Source organism: Panthera tigris, chromosome C1 (genome assembly GCF_018350195.1).
Source record: "Panthera tigris isolate Pti1 chromosome C1, P.tigris_Pti1_mat1.1, whole genome shotgun sequence".
Lineage (NCBI taxonomy): Eukaryota > Metazoa > Chordata > Mammalia > Carnivora > Felidae > Panthera > Panthera tigris.
The window spans coordinates 24,118,641-24,137,279 of NC_056667.1; the positions used below are offsets into that span (position 1 = coordinate 24,118,641).

Here is an 18,639-nt window from a genome sequence, read left to right on the forward strand (position 1 = left end):
GTGGCGGTGTATGGGAGACAAATACTGCAACAAAAACTTTTTGGTGTCGAGGAAGGCATCGTACTAGGTAAGCATGAGACAGATAAAAAGAAAGATGTACCTTAGACAACCAGGAGACAGAAACATACCTTGTAAGCAAATCAGAGTGCTAAGTGCTGAGGAAAATGTGTGTCCAGGGCACTGGGGAGCAGAGGATAGGTACCCAGGCTCTGTCTGGAAAAATCGGGTTTTTTAGGGAGGGGAGAGTTGAACTGGATCTTGAAAGTGAATTTGTTCACCCTATGGTCAAGGGGGGAGGGAGGGCATTGCATTCCAAGCAGGGGAAACAGCATATGCAAAGGCACAAAAGATGCATACTTGGGGAAAGGGGTTCCTCAAATATGAATGGAACCTGGGTGGCTTAGTGGAGAATAGCCCAAGAAGTGAATAAGGACCAGCCTGTGTGTCAGATTGAAATGTTTGAGCATTACCTAAGGGCAGACAAGTAACTAAGCTGAGGAACAATCTGACAAATTCTCTGCTTTTTTAAATCTGATTGTTTAATGTTTATTTTGTAAGTACCCATGCCGCATATGCACACACATGTGGGGTAAGGGCAGAGAGAGGGGAAGAGAGAATCCCAAGCAGGCTCTGCGCTGCCAGCCTGGAGCCTGACACAGGGCTCGATCCCACGAACGGCGAGATCATTACCTGAGCCGAAATCAAGAGTTACAGACTTAACCAGCTGAGCTACACAGGTGCCCCATAAGGTCTCTGCATTTTGGAGATGGTGGGCACAAGTGGGAGAATCTGGACACAAGAGACCAGTGAGGATCTGGCAAAATAGACCAAGAGAAAATGAAGAGATCTGACCTTGAGGAGTGGAAGTAGGAAGAGAAAGATAATGCTCCCTTTCCTGACCCTGAGTTCCGGATTGGCTTTTTGAGTTATTTCCCTTAATGGCCCAGGCACAAGCCAGGCACACATGTAGAAGAGGCAATATGTTGTGGCAGGACTTGGAAACCCAGGTCCCTCACTCTGCTTCCAAAAGACAGTTCCCTGTGGGCCTAGTGACTTGAAGATGTAGCCTTTCCCTGTTTGTTGAGGTGGGGGACAGGAGGGCTGGCCTGTCATGCAAAACGGAGGTCTGATGTGTACCAGCCATAAATTCCATGATTCAAAAGGCACGTGAACGCTCAGAGCCTCAATTTCCTCATCTCTAAAAAGGGAGATGATATCCCTCACTTTGTGTAAGTCTCAGGCCTGTTCATTTGTTTGTTTATTCACTAAACTATTTATGGAGCACATACCATGTGCCAGATACTGGGCTAGGCGCTGGAGGAGATACGATGATGAACAGTACAGAACCTACCACTGCCCTCAGCTTGCTGGTGGGGTGGGCGGGGGAGGATGAAATCCCACGGTCAGCTAGAAAGCCCTGCATCTGTCTCCTTATTTTTCCATTTGTCTCCCAATAAAGTCATGATCTGGTTTACTTTTGCTTTCTTAATTTCCTTATCTCCATATCCTTAAGCAAATCTCTTCCCCCTCTCCAGGTGATCCCTTACATCCAGCTCAGGGTCTATGATTGGCTTTAACTACGGAGAGGAAGGAATGTGCTTCTGGGAAAAAATTTTTTCAAGGAGAGGTGGCTTCATTATACAGAGGAAATAGGAGCAGAAAAAGCTGAGAATTCCTGAACACACTTGACTTTCTTTAGTATCCCTCCTAATTATCTCCCTCCACCACTCCTTTTATAGTCCATCCCTATTCCCCGCCTTCAGTAGCTGCGGTCTCTTTAAGTGCGCTCCTCCCCCGTAAGCTAGGCTGGGGGGCGGAGAGCGCGTTTCTTCCCGGGGTTGAATGTTAAGTTGTTTGTCCGTTTCGGGCTGCCGTCCTGCAGATCCGCCATATTGTCTGCTGAAGCTACTGCTGAAGCTGCCGCTGCTGCCGCCGCCAAGTAGGAGCGAGCGGAGCCGCGATGGGTGAGTAAGGACACCAGGCAATTGGGGACTCGAGCTGAGACACTCCTGGGGCGTGGGGCCTAGCGGGAGCCTGTCTCCGGTCTGCGGAAAATGTCTGAGGCCCCTCCAAATAGGTGTGAGGGGAGAAGCCAGGCCGGGAGAGCGGCTCAGGCCAGTTTGGGGCCGGGCTAGGGCCCCTGCGGGAGCAGTCTTTGGGGGCTGATTCCGGGAGCACCTTGCCACGCCTGGAGCCCCCACGTGGTGGCCTTGGGCCGGAGCCCTCGCGTTCCCAGGGGCTGGAAAGGGGCCGACCCTCCGGCCTGCGCCGAGACCGCGGCTGGGGGGACGGGCGCCCGGCGGCAGGCCCGGGCGGCGCTCAGGGAGCCGTTTCCAGGCGTGTGTTTGACCGACGCGCATCTTGACTAGATTCGGGGCTCCTCCGAACTCGAGGGAAATCCTGCCTACGTCGCGAGTAGAGTCCTCTGGTGAGGGAACGCCAGGCGAGCTAGCTCCAGGCCCGTAACGAGGGGCAGCCATGCCGAAAGCAGCCTGGGCCGCTGAAGGCCGGCAGAACTTCCCGAGCCGCGGGCGGAAATGGGGTGGTTCGGTTGGACTCAGTGACAGCTTGGTAGTAGAAAATCACAGACCGAGACCTCGGGGCCATGTGTGGTAGATCGGGACTTCAGGTTTGTGGGTCTGGCACTGGTTAGGAGAAAAGGAGCGACCTGTTGCTGTCTCTCTGAAGGGACTCCCGCGGGCAAGGCCTGTGCTCAGGGATAATACGATGGCGAAGTCTTTGGACTTAGCGACAGAACCATCAGTGAAGAGATACTTCCTCTTAAGCGTTAAAATCGATTCATTTTGCTAAACTCTTCCTACGCGCGGGTATTGTTCTGACTGCTTTACATGTTACGTTTTTCTTAATATGCACAAGCTAGTGAGCCAGTTACTACTGTTACCCCTGTTTTACAGGTAAGGAAACTGAGGCTTAGAGAGAGGTAAAGTAACTTACCCAAGGTCGTACAGTTAGTGGCTATACCCCGGTGATCCAGACCCCTAGGTTATAGCTGCAGTTCTTTATGGCTTGGCCCCCTAGCGGTTGGGCTGGAAAAGGGGGAAGAAAGCTTTTAACCCTAGGCAAAGTTGTAAAGGTGTTTTTGTGTGCTGGTGTGCCCACTTTGAAATCTTTAGTCTGAAGAAACTGAAAAACTACAAAGTAGATTGCTAACTCCAGCAGTTGTGTGTGGAAGGGAGTGCTCAATGAGGTTCTGGGATTTAGTTTTGTAAGATCCCAGATCCTGAAGAAACAAATTACTCCCTTGAGCAAGGCAATGACTTTTTTTTTTTTTTTTTTTTTTGCAAGGCAGTGACTTTAGAATCAGATCTGGGATTATAATCCTGCCTGCCACTTTCTAGCTCTCATCAGTTAAATATCAGATAGTAAGAGAAGTCACTTAAATATCACATGCAACAGTGCACATAGGAAGCATGTAGCACAGTTCACAGTAAATGTTATTTCTCTTCCCTTCTGATCCTTCCTTTCCTCATCTCTAGAAGGAGGGGACAGAGTGTTATCAAGATGTTTGAAGACTAAATAAGATAACAAGTGTTTAGAAAACAGTCTAGTACGGGCTCTGCAGGCATCAGAACAGATTCTTTTCTACCTGCAGTAGCATTCCTTTCCCTTAAGCACTCTGGTTTTCAGAATCGAGTGTCAAGCCTGATAGGTTTGTCTAACTGCAGCTTTATGAAGTGAAACATTTGGGGGACTTTTATGTTATAGATTTCTGTCGGCCTTCAATTTTAGAAACACTTCCTTCAAAGGGAAGGAGCTAGTGTTTACTTTATTAAGCGCAGTGAAATAAGTTTACAGCTTGGGAAACTACCTTAGAGAAGATAACACAGCTAGTAAGCAGCAAAGCCAGACATGAGATTCTTACTCATTTTGCTGTACATAAACCTCTTAGAAGAGTTAAGGTGTGAACTAAAATTAGTCCTTTTCTGGTAGACTTTGAAATGAAAGTTATTTTTTTCTTTTTTCTTTTTTTTTAATGTTTTGTTTATTTTTGAGAGAGACAGAATACGAGTGGGGCGGAGGCAGAGAGAGGGAGACACAGAATCCGAAGCAGGCTCCAGGTTTTGAGCTGTCAGCACAGAACCCGACGCAAGGTTCGAACTCCCAAACCATGAGATCATGACCTGAGCCGAAGTCGGACGCTCAGCCATCTGAGCCACCCAGGCACCCCTGAAATGAAAGTTCTTATGTGGAGCAACAAAGCCTGACCAAGGTCCTGAAGGGGCTTTTTAGTATAGAGTCAGGTGGCCTCCTTTTTTCTTTCCGACTCCATTTCAGATACCTCTCTCCTATCCCACTTGGTCTTTCCGCACGTCCAGCTATTGGTGTGTGTGTTTCTGGCTGGTCTTTATACACATGATGGGAGTGAAACTAGCGTAAGGATACATTTAATCCTAACATGGGATCCGAGGTGGTTTGGGTTATCCCCATTTATAAGTGAGTAAACTGAGGCTCTGAGAAGATTAGGTGACTTGTCCAAGGCTGGTGGTCTAGGCCCTTTGTGTGCTTCGACCACTAACACAGCCTGTACCACACCTCCATGAATCTAGAACCTGCTGTGTTTCACTGCCTGTCAGGTGTGCTCCACTCAGGCCCTGGCCTGTATCCTATACTGTTTGTCCTGTGCCAAACTTTATTAGCTTTAACAGACTTCTGTAGTGACTTTCACTGCCATTAGGAGCCCTGTGGGGGTGATGCTTGCAGCTCTGGAAGTTACTTATTCTGACCCTCCCTAGCAGAGACCACAGTCTTTTAAGACTAAGTCTTGGCAGACACTGGTTGTTTTATCAACCATTCCTGCCATTTTGCTAACCAGGAATCTGGCAGCCCCTCCCCAGCCCCAGGGATAGGTCTTGATTAATATAAACTATAAACCAATCATTGTAATTCTGTCTCCCTAGGCAGTGATTGATTTAGGCTTGGCTATGTGATACAGCTCTGGCTAATTAGATAGGAAGGGAAGCCTGAGGGATTTCTGGAAAAGCTTTCTTTATTTAAAAGAGATTTGTTAGTGGGGTGCCTGGGTGGCTCAGTCCTTTAAACGTCTGACTTTACCTCAGATCACGACTTCATGGTTCTTGAGTTCAAGCACTGCATGGGGCCCTGTGCTGATAGCTCAGAGCCTGGAGCCTGCTTCGGATTCTGTGTCTCCCTCACTCTCTCTGCCCCTCCTGTGATTGCACACACGGCTCTCTTTCGCTCTCAAAAATAAACACTAAACATTTTTATTTTTTTTTAATGTTTTAATGTTTTTATTTTCTTTTCTTTCCTTTTTAAAAATTTTAATGTTTGTTTATTTTTGAGAGAGGAAGAGAGACAAAGCATGAGTGGGGAAGGGGCAGAGAGAGGGAGACACAGAACCCAAAGCAGCCTCCAGGCTCTGGGCTGAGAGCATAGAGCCCAGTGCAGGGCTCGAACTCACAAACTGTGAGATCATGACCTGAGCCGAAGTTGGATGCTTAACCAACTGAGCCACCCAGGCACCCCTTTATTTCTTTTAATGTTTATTTATTTTTAAGAGATCGAGTGAGACAGAGCGTGAGCAGGGGAGCGGCAGAGAGAGAGGAAGACACAGAATCCAATGCAGGCTCCAGGTTGTGAGCTGTCAGCCCAGGGCCCGACGACACAGGGCTCAAACTCACGAACCACAAGATCATGACCTGAGCTGAAGTCTGACACAACTGACTGAACTATCCAGGCACCCCTGTTTTTATTTTATTTTTGAGAGAGAGAGAGAGTGTGAGTGGGGAAGGGGCAGAGAGAGTAGGAGACACAGAATCTGAAGCAGGCTCTAAGCTCTGAGCTGTCAGCACAGAGCCCAACACGGGGCTTGAACTCATGGACGGTGAGATCATGACCTGAGCTGAAGTCAGACGCTTAACTGACTGAGCCACCCAGGCGCCCACCCCAAATTTTTTTAAATAAAATAAAAGAGATTTGCCAGGGGGCTCATGGGTGGCTCAGTCCATTGAGCATCTGACTCTTGGTTTTGGCCCAGGTCATGATCCCAGGGTCCTGGGATTGGGCTCTACAAGGGGCTCCACGCTGAGAGTGGAGACTGCTTTGGATTCTCTCTCTCCCTCTGCCCCTCTCCTCAACTCACATGCTCTCGTTCTCTCTCAAAAAATGAAAAAAAAAAAAAAAATTGCCAGGTTTTATTTTATTTTTTGCCAGCATATATTTTAACTCAAGTATCACCAAAGTGTGAGAGCCTCAAAAAAAAAAAAAAAAAAGAGAGAGATGGAAAAGCTATAATAATAGCCAGCACTTAAATAGAACTTGCTATGTGCTAGGCACTAAGTACTATAATATTAACTCCTTTATGTCTCAGATTATCATGTTCTAGTTGATGAAACAAGCACAGAGAAGTTCAGTAACTTGTGCAAGGTCAGAGCTAATAAATAGAACCACTTAAGTTGTATGGTTCTAACCAATATATGGCAATTAAGGGCTATGTTCTGCCTCTAAAAAGGAAAGAGCCCTTTTCTGACTCTGAAATTGCCATTAGTAATGCTGGGGTGATGAGGCAGAATTTATAAATAAGAGCAGGCAGCTTGAAGAGTGAGAATAGAGAAGATGGGAAGAATCTGATGTTTTTAAGCTACTGAATTAGGCAACTTTGGAACTGTCTTATCTCTTGGTTTAACTAGGATACTGAAGGCCAATTCTTGTTTGTTTTTGGCTGCAAGTAACAAAACCTTTCTGATAACACTTCCAGGTCAGGAAGTAACTTAGCCCATTCTTCTTTTAGTTTCTCTCCAACCTTGTGCACCCACCCCACCATTTGTAACAGCTACTTGCAGAGATGGCACTGAACCATCAGTCACCACCTAAGTGTCCCACAAGCATCAAGCTCACTCCCCTTTCCTGACCTGCTTTTCCTGCATTTTTGTTAATGGTAATGGTAGGACCACTGGCCCAGACACTAGGGCATCTATCCATCTTTGGTTCCTCACTCTTTTCTTCCATTTCTGTATTGGCAGTTGAAGACTATGTGATTGTGTTACTGAGGTCTCCTCTAAATTGCTTTGTGTAGGTTTTTCTCACAGCATAGACCCACAAAGAATATTCTGTGCTCTTTAACCTTACTGAGTCTCAGGCTCATCAAAGTGAAAATATGGATAACAGTATTTATTAAAATTAATGAAGATTTGTGAAATATTAGATGTAAGCAAATAGTGTAAATTGTAAAGGTATTAATTTAGAAGCCCTCCAGAACTTTTCCGTAGCCTCCTGTACCACTGCTGTAATTCTTCTGCAGCAGCGTCGCTAAAACACCCATTTGATCTGGTCACTCTAGTCCTTAGCTTAGGAACCTTCATGGACTTGCTGTTATCTACGGGATAAAATCATAACCCATACGATATGGTATTCAAGGCCTTCCTATTGATTTTACTAATCTTACTCTATTTAAAGATGTATCCACATATCCTGCATTCCAGTTAGACTACCTCCTTTGTAATTTAGCATTACTGGCAGAGAAGGTAACACAAGTAATTCTTTCCCCACCAATCTTTTCCTATGGAAATCTTGCCTGATTTTCAAGGACTAGTTTATTTTCATTTTATTTTTATTTTATTTTTAAATGTCTATTTTATTTATTTTTGAGAGAGGGAGAGGGAAAGAATCCCAAGGAGGCTCCGTGCTGTCAGCAGAGAGCCCAGCATGTGGCTTGAACCCACAAAATCGAGATCATGACCTGAACTGAAATCAAGAGTCAGACGTTCAACTGACTGAGCCACCCAGGCACCCTTCAAGGTCTAATTTAAATGCTACCTCCTAGGGGCACTTGGGTGGCTCAGTTGGTTAAGTGTCTGACATGACATGGGTTCAGGTCATAATCTCAAGTCCATGATGAGTTCAAGCCCTGCCCCTGGCTCTGTGCTGACAGCTCAGAGCCTAGATCCTGCTTTGGATTCTGTGTCTCCCTCTCTCTGCCCCTCCCCAGCTCCTGCTCTGTCTTTCTCTGTCTCTCTGTCTCTCTCTCTCTCTCTCTCTCTCTCTCTCAAAAATAAATAAACATTATAAATAAATAAATAAACAAATAAATGCTACTTCATGAACTCTCAAATGCTTTTTGCCTTCCAAACTGGAAGTGGATTTCTGATTTCTGTAGCACTTTCTTCTTGCCTTTCCTGTAGCCCATTTCATATTCTTTTCCTGTGTTACAGTTAATCTGTAATATAATTCGTTCTTCAACCAGTAACTTAATTTCCAGTCTTAGAGTTCTCATGTCTAAAATGGGGATAATAGGGGCGCCTGGGTGGCGCAGTCGGTTAAGCGTCCGACTTCAGCCAGGTCACGATCTCGCGGTCAGTGAGTTCGAGCCCCGCGTCAGGCTCTGGGCTGATGGCTCGGAGCCTGGAGCCTGTTTCCGATTCTGTGTCTCCCTCTCTCTCTGCCCCTCCCCCGTTCATGCTCTGTCTCTCTCTGTCCCAAAAAAAAAAAAAAAAACGTTGAAAAAAAAAATAAAATGGGGATAATAATATCTATGTAAACCATTTTAGCATGGTGTTTATTAGCACATAGTACTCAGTAATTTCTTTTAGTCAGTGAATAAATAAAGGGCTTACTATATTTCAGGCCGTATGCTAAATATAGATTAATCAGTTTGTCTTTGAGGGGAAGGCAGTAACATGAAAACTTGTCAGAAACATACTTTTAGGGGCCAGGCAGTTATTCAACAGTTATTCATCAATTTCAGCAGATGTTTATTGAATACCTAGTATGTGCCAGGGACTGTTCTGCTCCAGGCCCTGGAAATATAGTGGTAAACAAAAGAGACAAAAATCTATCTTGTGAAATGTCAGAATTTAAATTCTAATGGGTAATCAGCTACATGGAGACTAGCATGCGAGGACTATGGAGCTCCATGCAGTCTATGCAGCTCTAGCCAATTGTTGCCCTGGGGGACTGTAGGTCTAATATTGCTGTATTGCATAATTTCCCATTCCTTTCATCATCTCTCTCCTCTTAAAGTTAGAAATCCAGATTTTCATGATATTTCTGGATTAAACATTGATAAATGCTACAAGTTAACTCTTAAAATCTAGAAAGCTTAAGCTAACCAAATATAGGATATTTGAGGCCAAATATAGCCCAAGAACATCCGGTTTTACTTGTAAAATATTAGAAAATAATATTCCATGTATTTTATAAAATATTTCTTAGTTTATGTATTTTACCAAATTCTATGTGTTTAAAAAAAAGTTTTATTATTGTTTCTTTGGGTTGTTTTTTTTTTTTTTTTTTTTTTTAAGTTTATTTTGAGAGAGAGAGAGAGAGCGTGCTTGCCGGTGCAGAGAGAGAAGGAGGAGAGAAAATCCCAAGCAGGCTCTGCATCGGCATCACGCTGCCTGATCACAGGGCTCAAACTCATGAACCATGAGGCCATGACCCGAGCCGAAATCAAGAGTAGGATGCTCAACTGACTGAGCCACCCAGGTGCCCCTAAAAAAAACCAACAAAAAAAATTTTAAAAGGATGAAGACAGACATTTTTAGTCTTACGGATCGTGATTGCATTACATATTCAGTAGGGACTCTTTTTAAGCACAATATACATTTGGAGTAAGATGCACAAGAGATTGTAAGTCCATATTTTAACTAGTCTTCTAGATAATTTTAAAATTTTGGCTGGCTTAGATCTGACTAGCTGGCCATAATATTTTGTTTTGTTTTATTGTGATGTGGCAGGTGGAATTCTGATACTTGGGAGATCTTTCTTCCAGGGACGTCAGCTCTGCTGTTTTTTGTTCCTCTTGTGATAACATTATTAACATTATCTTCCATTAAGTTTCTTGATGGTACTCCATACCATTTATCCATTTTACAAATATTTAGTTAAAACTAGATAGTTTGCAAATCCACTTAACTAGGCTCACAAACTACAGTATGAGGCACTGTCTTAAATGTGAAAGAACTAGTATCCTCACCTTTTTGGTATAACTTTTAGTCTTCCTTCAGGAAAATTTGGCCATCTGACTGACAGATAAACATTGCCACATTGCCAGTATTAATAGGCTTATATGTGTATGTACACCCATGATAAAGGTAAACCTTACTAATGCATGTATTAGCATATATACATGTATGTATTTCTTCCTATCTCCTACTTAAACTTGCATCCCATACTTTGGAGAGCAGTATAAAGTGGTAAATATTTGGATGAGGCAGTCCAGAATGCTATGGGCACATATAGTAAGGGGGTCCAGCCCAGCCCAGGGGAATCAGCGAAGGCCTTTAAGCTCAGTGAGATCTGACCTATCGATGAGAGTTGTCAGTGGGAGGGAGAGAATGATTATTTCAGAAACAAAAGATTGGTAGACTAAATGGATTGGTAGGATGGGGGGAATGATATTTGGACTTTATCTTGATAATAGGGAAATGCCATTGAATGGTTTTAATCTGTGATACCAAATTTACTTATTTCTATAACTTGGACAGCTCTAGAAGGATGAATCAGACTGCAGTAAGATTCCAACTAGGAGGTTCTTTAAAAATTTTTTTTAAAGTTTATTTATTTTTGAGAGAGAGAGCAGAAAAGGTGCAGAGAGAGAGGGATACACAGAATCCGAAGCAGGCTCCAGGCTCCGAGCTGTCAGCACAGAGCTCGACGCGGGGCTTGAGCTCACGAACTGTGAGATCATGACCTGAGCCGAAGTCAGACGCTTAACTGACCAAGCCACCCAGGTGCCCCTAGGAGGTTCTTCAAAAGTTGGTTCTTGGGGCGCCTGGGTGGTTCCGTCAGTTAAGCATCCGACTCTTGATTTTGCCTCAGGTCATGATCTCACTCTTCATGGGTTCAAGCCCCACTTCAGGCTATGCGCTGGCAGTGCAGAGCCTGCTTGGGATTCTCTCCCTCACTCTCTGCCCCTCCCCCACTCACTCTGTGAAAGGAAATAAATAAACTTAAAAAAAAAAAAGTAGTTGGTTCTTAAGTAGTGCAATAGTCCTGGCAAGAGAAGATGATGATGATTGAGGTGGTAATGGTAGGGAATAAGAGAGTTAGGAATTTGAATTAGCAGGACTTGGTTATCACCTGGAGGCTGATGGGGCCTGTGGGGGAATTAAAAATTGCAGGACTCCCTGGCCTCTTGCCTTAAACACCAGAGTGGATAGTGATGCTGTTAACTGAGATGAGTTTAAATTTCAATATTTTGAGGTATCTCTGTGATCTCCAGAGGAAGCTGTCTCAAAAGTGATTGGATATACAGTTCTGGAGCTCATGAGGGGTCTGGGGATGGAGTTAGGTGTTTGATCATCTATTTATCTGTATATGGTAACTAAAACCATGGAATCACTGATGTAATCATGGGAGGTGTACTGAAAAGAGAACATCAAGGTGCATCAGCCTTCACATGCAAGAAGAGGATCAGCAGCCAGAATTGGAAGAAGAAACCAGTGATTAATGTTTCAAAAACCAAGGAAAAAGTATTTCAAGAAGGAAATGGTTGTCAGGGTTGAGTGCTGCCAAGAGCACCAGCAAAATAAGTGCTTAAAAAGGTTGGTTGAATTTAGCATCATGCACCTGACAGTTGCTTTTACAAAACGAGTTTTGATGGTATGCAAGCAAATTGGAGCAGGCTAATGCAAGAGGAGAGGCAAACTGTTTCAGGAAGTTTGAAGTATATCGAGAAAGAAGAGGTTAATGAGGCTCTTAATAAAGTCTACCCAAGAAATCACGAAGACTGGAGTTAGGGCAATTGGCAGTAGGAATGGAGAAAAAGAATCCAAGAAATAATTAAAGAAATAAAACTGGCCATTCTTAGTGATTGGATGTGGGGATAAGGGAAAAGGGGTTATCAAGAGTAACTCCCACGTTTCTGGTTTGAAAAGCTGGGAAGATGTTGGTACAGACCCCTAATTCCTGTATGTGTTTTTCTTAGCCTTTTTTTTTTTTTCATTATCACCCTCCTAAGGAACCCTTTTAGACTTTTTCCTCCCCTGATGCATCCCTCCAATGAAATTTCTTTTTACATGCAGTAAATATATCTGTGCTTTCTTTATGCATAAAGAGTAAGCATACAGTTGGCTTTTATTCAAAGTAAGGTTAAAATTTGGGGTTAAAAGGGGCTCCTGGGTGGCTCAATCGGTTAAACGTCCGAGTTTGGCTCAGGTCATGATCTCACAGTTCATGAGTTCAAGCCCTGCGTCGGGCTCTGTGCTGACAGCTCAGAGCCTGGACCCTGCTTCGGATTCTGTGTCTCCCTCTCTCTCTCTGCTGCTCCCCCCACTCACACTTTGTCTCTCTCTCAAAAATAAATAAACATTTAAAAAAAAAAATTGGGGGTTAAAAGTTAAAAAGCTGTTTGCGTTTAACTAAGTTTTATAGCTGGTATTTGTTGAGTAACTTTTAATATACTTTACCTATACGAATTGTAAAGTATCAAATTACACATGCAAATTAACATTTATGAATACCTAACAAATGTAATTAAAAATTTTTTTAATGTTTATTTTTGAGAGAGAGAGAGAGTGCGCGGGTACGCATGAGACAGCATGAGCAGGGGAGGGGCAGAGAGCGAGGGAGACACAGAATCTGAACCAAGCTCCAGGCTCTGAGCTGTCAGTACAGAGCCCCATGCAGGGCTTGAACTCACGAACAGCAAGATCATGACCTGAGCCAAAGTCAGACGCTTAACCTAACCAACTGAGCCATCCAGGTGCCCCCAATATAATCAAATTTAAAAATCATTCACAGCTGTTCCTTTTCCCATGAAAGCTTCTTGTTTTCCAATAATAGAAAAAAATCACGGGGCACCTGGGTGACTCAGTCGGTTAAGCGTCCGATTTCGGCTCAGGTCATGATCTTGCAGTTTGTGGGTTCAAGCCCCGCGTCAGGCTCTCTGCTGACAGCTCAGAACCTGGAACCTGCTTCAGATTCTGTGTCTCCCTCTGTCTCTGCCCCTCCCCTGTTAGCACTCTGTATCTCTCTGTCTCTCAAAAGTGAATAAAAACATTTAAAAAAAAATCACTTTCTTAAAATTATTTTTTGTCAAACTTTATTGTTATTATTACCTAACTTATTTGAGAGAGAGAGAGAGAGCACGAGCAGAGGGAGGGACAGAGGGAGAGAGAGAAAATCTTAAGCAGGCTCCATGCTCAGCACAGAGACTGAGGAGGGTCTCAATCCCACCACCCTGGGATCATGACCTCAGCCAGAACCATGAGTTGGATGCTCGGCTGACTGAGCCACCCAGGCTCCCTATTATTGGTGAACTTTTAAACTGCTTGATAGGAAAAACTTACAACTTAACTAGCTTTTCGACACTCCTTTAGCTATCGTTGACATTTCTCTTTTCAATACTTGGCATAATGAATCATGACAAATTTTAGTCTGTGGAATTAAATAACAAAGTATAAACTTTAATTACCACAACCTTTGTCACACACAAAAGCACTGAGTATCAAACATATTAAATAACATCCACAGGCATGACAGTCATGCATAAGCCACCTCTCATATGACTTCAGGACCCAGTGGTTAGTCAAGAGAAAGTGCCCCCGTCATAGCCATCTGTTCACCATAGATTTGTAGTACAGATCTTGCATACTTATTGTCTGCCTTTCATGAAATTAGTGTCAATACTGTTCATGTAATACTCAAGAAAATCCAATGAGAGAAATTAAATACTAAGAAATAAGACTTTATTGATAATGTTGCACTTTGGAGCACCACATACCACTGTAATATCTAGGTCCTTCCCACTCCCCATGAACCAGTTTCACCCTTCTGGGTGCAGTATTTACCCCATTGAGAATGCATGTCTTGAAGAAACCATTTAAGCCAGATATTTCAGAATTCTGATTATTTAGATTTTAAAAGGCATTATAGTGCATATAAGTTGGATAGCACGTCCAGCAGGGTGTGGGATAGAGTTCTATATATATAGTCAATTATTGTTAATATTTTGTAGCAAACCATTAAGTGAGATAAAGAAGGGCTGTCATCTCATGTTTTGTTCAAGTTTCAGTAAATGTGTTTTGAAGCTATATTTACTACACTTGATCTTAGCCAAAAGGCCGAGAAGCGATGAAGCTATATTTACTAAAAACCTTATTTTCAGAGCTCTGTTGAATTCAGAATTTGAAATAAGGGATTGTGGATTGTGAATTAAGAGAAATGTATAAGGAGCAGATTTATGGGAAAAGTGATAACTTAAATTTTTTTTAATATATTTATTTTGAGAGAGCGTGCATATGTGCCAGTGGGCAAGGGGCAGAGAGAGAGGGAGAGAGAATGGCAAGCAGGCTCCACACTATCAGCACAGAGCCCAGTGTGGGGCTCGAACCCATGAACTGCAAGATCATGACCTGAGCTGAAATCAAGAGTTGGACGCCCAACTGACTGAGCCATCCAGGCACCCCTAAATTTTTTTTAAAACATGCTTTTTAAAAAGATGCTTATGGGTTATGGTTGGAAGGTACCTCTTGGGTATTAGGTGTGGACTGTAGATGTAGATTTGGAAATTATCACCGTCTTCCAAAGAGGCAGTAATTGTCTAATGAGACGTGATTGGAGTTGCTTATTTTGGGGTGAAGTAAATGGTAGAGAATAGGCCCTTTTTTTAAAACTCGGGCTCATTGGTTCCTACAGCCTAGCTCTGGAGGGAGTGAAGGTGGAAGAATAAAGATTAAGAGAAAGGAGCTACAGTGTCAGGAGAAAGGAAAAGGAAAAACCACCTGTTATGGAAAGCAGGAGAATATAGCTGTCCTCTTTGACCATAACTTCCTAGGAATTCCCCTCCTGGGGAGGTGAGGCCTTTTTAGAGGAGGAGCTGAGAAGAAATCACCTGTCTCCCAAATTGGCCTTCTTTCCCACTACATCACATTGGAGGGCGTTGATAGGATTTGAGGGGCAACATTGGCAGAGAGGATTCCCTTTGTGTGGCCTCTCAATCTGGCACTCCGCTGTATTGTCCTGGGCCCTTTATATATGGGGCCTCAGAAGATTGCCTTCCAAAATTGGCTCCTCCTTTTTGGATTATTATATATAGGTTAGAGAAATCTCTGCTTTTAATTTGTCAGAAGGGCTCTTGGAAAAGCCCTTTCTCAGATTACTAAAAGTTAAAACAAAGAGCTAATCAGAGAGATTTGTGTAATCCAACCTACAGACTTGCAGAACCCTCCTTGTTCAGTGACTAAGGCTGGAGCAGCATAGTGCTGCAGAATAGAGGCCCAGGAGTCAGCAGTTCACTGTTATAACTCAGAGACATTTTGCTGTGGACCTTTGTTTTTATACCTCTCTAATCAAACTTCTTGTTCCTCAAACAAATCTTGGGCCTTCTAATCTTGTAGTCTTTGCTCCCGGTGAACTGCTTTCCCTCCCTACCCCTATTACCTTTAGAAATATTAACATCTAGGGGCACCTGGGTGGCTCTGTTGGTTAAACATTCGACTCTTGGTTTTGACTCAGGTCATGATCTCAAGGTCCTGAGATCAAGCCCTGCATCGGGCTCCACACTGAACATGGTTAAAATTCTCTCTCCCTGTTTCTTGCCCCCGGCCCCAAAATATTAACATCTAGCCTTCAAAGACCACTGTAGAGCTTACGCTCAGGACACAGTTCTCACTCCCACCTTCTGAACTCATTGAATGCTTAGATTCATTGTCTTTTTATATTCTTGATGCTATGACAGTTGTAAAGTAAGTTATAAAGCTTCCTAAAGGCAGACTCCTTTACACAGTGCCTGGCACACACATTTTTTAAAATGAATAATAAATTACTTTTCTATTTGAGTCAGTTTAGGGATTATTTGGATTTTATATATGTACGTATATATGTATAATATATGTATACAATATGTGTATATGTAGATATATTTATAGAAATGTATAATATATTTATATAAATACACAATAAATTTATATATAAATTACAGTGTATAAATATATAATATATATTTATGTATACAATATGTGTATATGTAGATATATTTATAGAAATGTATATTTATATAAATACACAATAAATTTATATATAAATTACAGTGTATAAATATATAATATATATTAAGTATTATATAAATATATGTAAATTATATAATTATATATAATGATTTTATTTTTACCATTTTTTTAATTTTTTTTTTTTTTTTAAGCGTTTATTTATTTTTGAGACAGAGAGAGACAAAGCATGAACGGGGGGAGGGTCAGAGAGAGGGAGACACAGAATCTGAAACAGGCTCCGGGCTCTGAGCTGTCAGCACAGAGCCCGGCGTGGGGCTCGAACTCACGGACCGCGAGATCATGACCTGGGCCAAAGTCGGCCACCAAACCGACTGAGCCACCCAGGTGCCCCTAATTTTTTTTTTTTTTTTTTTTTTTTTTTTTTTTTTTTTAATTTACATCCAAGTCAGTTAGCATACAGTGCAGCAAGATTTCAGGAGTAGATTTTTTTTTTTTTTTTAATGTTTATTTTTGACCGAGAGAGACAGAGCATGAGTGGGGGAGGGGCAGAGAGAGAAGGAGACACAATATCCGAAGCAGGCTCCAGGCTCTGAGCTGTCAGCAGAGAGCCCCACGCGGGGCTTGAACTCACAGACCGCAAGATCATGACCTGAGCCAAAGTCGGATGCTCAATCGACTGAGCCACCCAGGCGCCCCCAGGAGTAGATTTCTTAATACCCCTTACCCATTTGGCCCATCCCCCCCTTCCAAAACCCCTCCAATAATCCTCTGTTTGTTTTCATATTTAAGAGTCTCTTATGTTTTGTCCCCCTCCCTGTTTTTATATTATTTTTGCTTCCCTTATGTTCATCTGTTTTGTATCTTAAAGTCCTCATACGAGTGAAGTCATATATTTGTCTTTCTTTGACTAATTTCACTTAGCATAATACCCTCTAGTTCATCCACATAGTTGCAAATAGCAAGATGTCATTCTTTTTGATTGCTGAGTAATGCTCCATTGTATATATATACACCACATCTTCTTTATCCATTCATTCATCCATCGATGGACACTTGGACTCTTTCCATACTTTGGCTATTGTTGATAGTGCTGCTATGAACATTGGGGTGCATGTGCCCCTTTGAAACAGCATACCTGTATTAGTGCAATTGCTGGGTAGGGTAGTTCTATTTTTAGTTTTTTGAGGAACCTCCATACTGTTTTCCAGAGTGGCTGCACCAGCTTGCATTCCCACCAACAATGCAAAAGAGATCCTCTTTCTCTGCATCCTCGCCAATCAGGCAATCTGTTGTTGCCTGAGTTGTTAATGTTAGCCATTCTGACAGGCATGAGGTGTATCTCATTGTGGTTTTGATTTGTATTTCCCTGATGATGAGTGGTGTTGAGCAGTTTTTCATGTGTCGGTTGGCCATCTAGATGTCTTTGGAGAAGTGTCTATTCATGTCTTTTGCCCATTTCTTCACTGGATTGTTTGTTTTTTGAGTTTGATAAGTTCTTTATAGATTTTGGATACTAACCCTTCATCTGATATGTCGTTTGCAAATATCTTCTCCCATTCCATCAGTTGCCTTTTAGTTTTACTGATAGTTTCCTTCACTGTGCAGAAGCTGTTTCTTTTGATGAGGTCCCAATAGTTCATTTTTGCTTTTGTTTCCCTTGCCTCTGGTGACGTGTTGAGTAAGAAGCTGCTGTAGCCTAGATCAAAGAGGTTTTTGCCTGCTTTCTCCTTGGGGATTTTGATGGCTTCCTGTCTTACATTTAGGTCTTTCATCCATTTTGAGTTTATTTTTGTGTATGGTGTAAAAAAATGGTCCAGGTTCATTTTTCTGCATGTTGCTGTCCCGTTTTCCCAGCACCACTTGCTGAAGAGACTGTCTTTATTCCGTTGGATATTCTTTCCTGCTTTGTAAAAGATTGGTTGGCCATATGTTTGTGGGTCCATTTCTGGGTTCCCTATTCTGTTCCATTGATCTGAATGTCTGTTTTTGTGCCATATAATGATTTTATTTTTAAGTAATCTCTATACCCAGTGTGGGGCTCAAACTTACAACCCCGAGATCAAGAGTTGCACGCTCTACTGGCTGAGCCAGCCAGGTACCCCTAATTTTTTCTTGATATTTTGAACAGTGTGAGTGCTTAGGAGATATTAAGTGAATATTTGGGGGTTGGCTTAAATGGAAGTTGAGCTCTTTGGTTTCTCTACTTTAATTCATCTTAGTTCCTTGTAGCACTTAGTGGTGTTGGCAGTTGGGTCTCTCTAAGAAGGTGAGAACTGCCATATTCTGCACAGTCTATAAAGGATAGTTGGAAGTTTTCTTTTGGAGAAAAAAATGTTTGGACTGTAGCTATCCTAGTCCTATCCTGTGTTTCTCATCACCCCTTACTTCCCACCCCTAGGTCTGACCATTGCACTTACGTATAGACTCAAGAGCCAAAAGGACTAATAAATTTATAGGAGAATCAGTATTAGAGAACTAGTATCTGGGACTGTCAACACCTTGTTGATTCACTACTTCAGTGTGCCATACTTCACTTAGACCTTGAGCTTTGAATACATAGTTGTGTATGCACGTAAGTTTCCCCATGTGGTCTTTTAGCCAAACCACCTAGTTTATAGACTCAACTTTGTTTCCTCGAGTGATGACTACTCAGCCCAGTCCTGTGAGGATCTGCCAGAATAGAAGTAGCCTTAGTATGGCCCCATTCTGG

At 42.7% G+C, this 18,639-nt stretch overlaps 1 protein-coding gene and 1 pseudogene across 1 annotated transcript in view; one reads left to right on the forward strand and one right to left on the reverse strand.

Moving 5' to 3' along the window:
* Positions 1–1,867: 1,867 nt before the first annotated feature.
* The window catches only part of KPNA6 (karyopherin subunit alpha 6), a 66,581-nt gene continuing 49,809 nt past the window's right edge, over positions 1,868–18,639 (forward strand). Inside the window, exon 1 of the mRNA XM_007092406.3 lies at positions 1,868–1,964. Coding sequence (XP_007092468.1) covers positions 1,961–1,964 — 4 coding nt within the window. The 5' untranslated portion in view covers positions 1,868–1,960. The remainder of the gene's footprint in view (positions 1,965–18,639) is intronic.
* LOC122241577 lies at positions 13,907–14,054 on the reverse strand (annotated as a pseudogene).